Source organism: Typopeltis vanoorti, chromosome 18, assembly GCF_054136105.1.
Source record: "Typopeltis vanoorti isolate ZY-2024b chromosome 18, IOZ_Tvanoo_1.0, whole genome shotgun sequence".
NCBI lineage: Eukaryota > Metazoa > Arthropoda > Arachnida > Uropygi > Thelyphonidae > Typopeltis > Typopeltis vanoorti.
The window spans coordinates 69,425,603-69,432,665 of record NC_143566.1 but is presented as its reverse complement, the minus strand read 5'-3'; the positions used below and the strand labels follow the sequence as shown (position 1 = coordinate 69,432,665).

Genomic DNA, 7,063 nt, shown 5'->3' with positions numbered 1-7,063 from the left:
TTAGGATAATGATTGAACAATATAAACACAGTGTTCAATGAAGTTATTAAACATAGTTGCAACTAGGTGTAAATAAGATGTTTTTTATATTCTTACAACAATAAACTAATTTTATCTTTTTGTGAAGTACTGTTATTCTGAAATCTTGAAATTAAAACCCTTATATTCAAATTTTCTGAAAAACATAAGAAACATTTTACCATTTCAAGAGGAGTTATAAAAATTCAAAACTGAAACATTTTATTGCAATTTTTGATTTCTTTCCTTTTTCAATTTAAAACAATAAGCTCTTTATCCTTCTAATTCAGTTAGTCACACTGTTTCAACAATAAGCTCTATTGAAGCATGTTCAAGTATGAAATTTTAAAAAAATTATTCAAAATCACGACACACATCGCCATGTTAAATAAGTGCCAAGTAAATTACAGTGATTTCTCAATGATCTGGTCACACTGGGAAGTTGATTTGCAGAATGGTTAACTAATATATCATTAGATAATATACTCTTCTAGGAATCAGCTGACACAATCTCTTCAAGGACCAAATAACTGAGAGATCACCAGATATAAAATAAACAAAGCATATTTAAAACACCTGCTTATGAAAAGAAGCAAAATGTTTACATTGATCAGAATCACAGGATACATTTTAAATTTTTAAAAAGACAGTTAACCAACTTTTTTTTCTAATATGAAAAATATATATGAACATAATGTACAAACTGCATTAATCTCTAAATATATTAAATATTTTAATTTTTTAAGAATTTCCAATTCAAATGTGCATTACTCAACCAGTACTAGTACATTGTATTTTTATAATATGATACACATCTTCACATTTTGTTCCTTCAACATTGCATTAATACTGTGTTTCATTTAGTATTACTATGAAAACCAGTGACTCTCTCTATGTGCATGTATGTGTGTATATATATATTTATTTATTTCCTCCCTCTTCACAATTTCCTTCATGCTATTAAATTTTGTGCTACAGCAAACTTTGCAAATAACATTCTATAGTCTTTATGAACTACAAGCAACATTTCCTTATATATATATTCTCTATATTTTTTTAAACTATTATTTAAAGGCACTGAACAATTCATCTGCATGTTCAACGCTTATGCATACTTTATCATTAACAAATTTAACAAAACATCCAGCAGTAAGGAGGATTTCACCAGGTTTCAGAAATACTACTTTAAAAATTAATGAAGGTGGAAAACTGTACACCTCATAAAATGCTCAGCATTTCACATCACAGCTATACCAAGCCAGCTGGCACAAGCAACATTTCTTACATTGCTGCCTTTAGAATACACTTTTTACTTTAAATGTCTACATTTAAAAAAAAAATACTTTTATCTTATTATAAACTGAAACATATAATCAATATATGTTTCAGTTTATAATAAGATAAAATATTTATATTAATAAATCAGGCTAGCCTTAATGGTGAAATGGGTAAAAAGTAGTGCCTCCTGCTCACTACTAAAGGCTGCGGCATGGATATTTATGAAACATAAATATCCATGACCTCCCTCCCACCTTGCTTATTTGAAAGCCTGAAAAAATGATGTTTAGTCACTAGAGCAGGATTCCTGAATTATCTAAACCTTCGTCTGCATCTAGTACTAAGTGTGCTATTAATTCATTAGTAAGAGTGCCTTAAAAACAAAAGCCTGCTTGGTCCAAATCCTATCAAAGATGGAAAGAGTTTTCTGGATAAAGTTAACTCATCTCAGACAAAGATTTTTTTTTCTCCTAGTCAGGAACCCTGGTTATCTTTTCTCTCCTTCATTGCATTAACAAATGCACACAATGTATGCCATTTAAAACAATGGGAAATAAAGTTAGAAAATTATTCCCCAATTAGAAGTTGAGAGAACTCGTTCAACAGTAGCTCTGTAGTGCAGTCCTGAGCACATTGTGAGGTTTGCCTCTTGGATAGAAAGACATGGGTTTGAATCCTGTCTAGAACAAGAGGAATCGTTATAAGGCATTTCAACAAAAGGTGAGTGTTAGGTCGCATATGGAAATGGCAGTGTTTTTACTCTCAGATGTGGAATGAAAAATCTGTTTTTTCATACCACAAAATCAGCAAACAGGCATAAGTTCAATCAACCCAACTTTCTTTCATTATTCATTAGTAAAAGATAATCACTAATTTAATAATTCTCTTCAAAATGAAATTTTGACAAAATATACCTGTAAACAAATCTAGTGCCAAAGGGTCACTTATTTTTCTTGGTACAGCTCTGTTTCAATAGTCATAAGGATACATTTTGATTTATATCATGACAGCATAAACATGTGTATAAAGATAAATATTTTAGCACACCTTTTTTTTTTTAATTTTATTTATTTATTTTGTATCATGTCAGCTCTTGCATAACAAGTTATGTACATATATAATTTATATTCTGATCACTATGGAGCATATACTTAAGAGAGAGAGATGACAATTTTTCACTTATTCATAAAAAAGAAATTGATTTCTATGTCTGATTCATTCTAATATGAAATTATTTATTCCTTAAATGAAAACAATATACATTTAGTTAATCCAAATATTTTTAATGGATAATGAATTTTAGAAATAAGTTATTTTTAAAAATGTTGATTGAAGCTCTTTTCTGTAGTTGTGTAAGAAGGATTCTTACCAAAATATTTGTACTATGATTGTCCACAGGCAGATATACTATTCTACATCTATGAAATGGAAAGGACCCAATCACCATGCATGTCACAGTTAATACTATCTGGCTATTTTGTTTACAGTAAAACAAATTCCCCTGTTAAGAGAATTATCAGATTACTGGCTGAAAATATTGAAGATCAAATGAATTTCAAAATCAGTCTCAGTTCTCCCTTATATCATTTATTTACATGATTTGACTGGTAAACTCATGTTGAGTTCAAGTTGACAAAAGGATAAATTGTCATTTCTGCCTCACTCTGTTAACAAATAAAAATTAATACTAATTTATATATAATCTGAAATGAAAATACCTGCAAACCACCTTTATTTACCTATTTGTAATCAATATGCTTTCTTGCTGATAAAATCATCACAAAGAATTCATAATGTGTGCATGCTATAGCATTAAAAAAATAGAGTGAGAAATGAGCATTTCATGATTATCAAGATCTGCAACTAAATAATTTTTTTCACATAAAAGACATTCAAACTTTATAAAGAAGGAATCACAATTACTGATCATGTATGAGCACCATTATCCAATATCTTCCTTTCTTGTATCAATAAATTATTATAGATACAGTTAAATGTGGACACAAAACTATATCTATTTCATGCATACATAAATATAAATGTAAAGTATACATTTGATTATTTCAACATTTGATAAAGCATTCTATCTGTTTAAATTTGAGCTACCTCAGGTTTTGAAAATAGGATCTCTTTTCTCATATTTTTAATGTATTAACAATGCAGTAACATTTAAATATGCATAAACAAATGCATAAAGATAAATATTTTGGCACAATATAAAACAGTTTCTTCGGCACATCTGCATCATTATCTAATTACATTATGTGAGTTACATGACATCTAACTTTCTAGTTATCTGACCTAACATACAAAAATGAATTTTTTTTAATGTCTGCTATTTAAATTATCTGAACATCAAACTTCCATCTTGACATCAGAAAAGTCTGACAATTGCTTGTTTTAATTTCTGTTATTTACAGTTTTAGTGATTATTTGAATGCTGATTCTCCCCCAGCCCCAATCCTAACACTTGTTTATTCTAAACCACCAAGCTCCTCCAGAATCAAAAGAATCATGTAACTCACTGTACCTTAAAATATGTAAACATTTATAAAGTAACCTTTTTTCTCATATATATATATAAAACAGAAAAGAGAACAGTATGAGTATTCACAAAAATGTAGCTTTACAACAAATGGGTTAATGCCACATTAATGTTCCTGCATGACAAACAAAACAGTTATTCCAAACTACAGTAGATGGTTACTTTTTTCCTTGCTCCAGTTATCAATACTGATACCATGGTTGCTTCCTGATCCATCTTACCCTCATTCCTGAGTCTGTGCGTATCTTTATAGATGCAGCTTCACAAGCACGAACAGTTTCTTTGACAGACTGCATCAAATTTTGTGCATTGCCTACTAACATATCTGTTGCTTCTTGATCCTCTTCAGTACCTGAAGGATTATAAAATATCTATATAATATATAAAATATATATAAATACCATATATAATAAATTAGTTATGTTATACCATCATTTTATATTGTGAATATTAGGAAAGAACTTGAGATTGTTAGCATCCAGAAATGTGTGTTAGCAGAGCTAATCTCAGGTGGTAGTCACTCAAGCAGAATGGGAGGGGAAAAATTAACAAAACAAGTGTTCTCTGCCAGGTTGGCAGGAAAAAGACCCAGAGGAAGACCAAGATATATGTGGAATGATACAGTAAAAAGTGCCTTAGAAGACAGAAATATAAGCTCTGATAATGTTGGAGTCTTGACAGGCAATAGATTGATTTGGAGGAAAATTGTAGATAGGAAGTTAGTAATGATGTAAATTTTTCATGTAGTACTACCATATCCTGAATCCCCCTTGAGGGTACATGTCAGGAATTTGATGATGATGATTGTAAATTAGTTAATTGTATATACAATTAACCAAGTATTAAACCAAGAAAGACTGATCATGTTAGAAGCAATTTGTTCAACAAGGGAAATTTTCACAATATGCAGTCAAAATTTAGAAAACACAGCTTTAAAATTGCAACAGACTTGGAATGTTTGAAATGATGATTACAATGCTGAAATTACCACTGACAGGTAAAGATAAAAAAGTCATCTTGTCCTTCTTTACAAGGTGTTGGTGCAACCTCACCTGGTGCCAATATGATGCAGATACAGAAGGTGCAAAGGAGAGTGTTAAAGATGATATCTAGGCTGTGAAATAAACTTTATGAGGACAGCTGGAGAATTTGTAGACCACAAAGAAGAAAAGGGGTAATATGGTAGAAATATTCAAACTTCTGAAATGGTCATAAAGAATACCAATACCAAGAATTTTTTATTTTATGGAGGGTGAGGAGAATGTGAAAGCATTCATGTTGAGAATGAATGCAGTCAAGAAGGAGGTGTAAGCTACATTTATTTTCCTCAGAAGTGGTATGTAATTGGAATAGCATGCCTTTAGAGGTGGTGAGTTTAAGAAAAAGTATGATAGCTGGTGTAGGTGATATGTAGCCTTCTTTGATGAGTCCCTGACTACATGGAGATCTCTTATAATAATAATAATATATTACATCAGCTTTCCACATTTCAGATTGTTTTTGATGACTTTTTTCTACCTCAAGTACTGATATGTACTCCAGAATGCATTCTCTTGAATATTTTTTTACTACCATTCTGTCACCTTTTGTTATTTAAATTATTGATATTTATCTTCCATGAAGCAATGTGTGAATATAATGGAAAATAATGTTAATATGCAACCTCTGCCTTACACTGACTATTATTTTGCATAAATTTCATTTGTATCATATCTATTTAGCATTTTTCCTTTAAAGTTTGACACAAAGGATCCCTTTCTAAGGTTTGAAGAAATAAACATTTGCTCTTAGCAGTCCTAGCTGGCCTCATAAAGCTTATTCTTCATTAATTTTGCTCAGCTTATTCTCAAACATCTCTGTGTAAATCTTGCCTGGATCACAATAAAAAAATTTTATGATTCTTATCGAATCGTAAAAATCATTTTTATAGAATCACTTCTCCGTTTCATGTTTTATGTTTTTATAAGCTGGTGCAATATTAGCTCTCTATAATCATCTGGGATTTGACCTTTTGAATTATGAATTCAAAACTCTGTATACACTGTAGCTTATTTTTATTTTAACCTCCACATTTAAGCATTTCAGGTTGATTATTTTTTATGACAGTTATTAAGAAGGGTTGTAAACTTATAGCACATTAGGAACATTAGTATCTTAGATCTTCAATGCTAAAGTTGGGAAAGGTTTCCGTGGAGATATAGTTGGCAAAGAATAAGAAAATGAGAAAGGAGACTGTCTTATTCAATTCTTCCAAGAAGAGGAGCTAATAATCACAAACACGTGGTTTAAGCTACCATCCCGAAGGCTATATATACTTGGCAATCACCACAGGATAATAATGCAAATATAGTCAGAAACCAAATTGATTACTTGCTAAGTAATCAACGATTTCAAAGTTCCATAAAGAGTACAAAAACCCTATCCTAGTATGGATATTGCTTCTGATCATAATCTACTAGTGACAGAGTTAAAAACTTAGCCTGAAAGGTATACTTAAGAAACATCAACAAAAAAGGTTTGATCTAGAAAAATTTAAAAAAAAAACCAGAGATAAGAAAAAAAACGAGGCAAGATCTGAATCAACTGATAACACTTATCAAGAATAATGATGTCACTAGGGCTGATGAATCATGGGTCAAATTAAAATCTGTGTTCATAGAGAAATGTACCAATACCTTGTGTCTTGATAGAGCAGCAAAAGAGAAATATTGGATAACTGACAAATTTCTTTCTCTCATGGATCAATGCAGATCACATAAAAATATAGTCCAACAAAATATAAAGAGGTTCAGAAAATTATTAAAGGCAAGATCAAAGAAGCAAAAGAAATCTGATTGAATCAAAAATGTAAAGAAATAGAAATTCTACAGGAAAAGCATGACAGTTTTAATCTACACAAAAAGCTGAAAGAAATCTCGGGTATATTTAAGAAAAAACAACTATGTATCCTTTTAAACAAAAAGGGAGAAATAATATCTGAAAATGATGACAAAATACAAGAATGGGTGAAATATGTAGAAGAACTCTTCACTGATAACAGACAGAACCCAGAAAATACTTATGAACAGATGGAAGGTCCATGCATTCTAAGATCAGAGGTAGAATGTGCGCTGAACTCAGCTAAAAATGGTAAACCCTTAGTCCCCGATAGAATACCAGCAGAAATAGTAAAGTCATTAGAAGGTGACAACATTACTATATTAGTAAAGCTATTTAATAAGA

The 7,063-nt window shown here is 30.6% G+C and overlaps 1 protein-coding gene across 3 annotated transcripts in view; it reads right to left on the bottom strand.

Moving 5' to 3' along the window:
- Positions 1–223: 223 nt before the first annotated feature.
- Vinc (vinculin) overlaps positions 224–7,063 on the bottom strand; it is a 274,672-nt gene continuing 267,832 nt past the window's right edge. For all 3 annotated transcript variants that reach the window (XM_090408245.1, XM_090408246.1, XM_090408247.1), the window contains one exon: positions 224–4,193. In XM_090408245.1, coding sequence (XP_090264371.1) covers positions 4,024–4,193 — 170 coding nt within the window. In that variant the 3' untranslated portion in view covers positions 224–4,023. The remainder of the gene's footprint in view (positions 4,194–7,063) is intronic.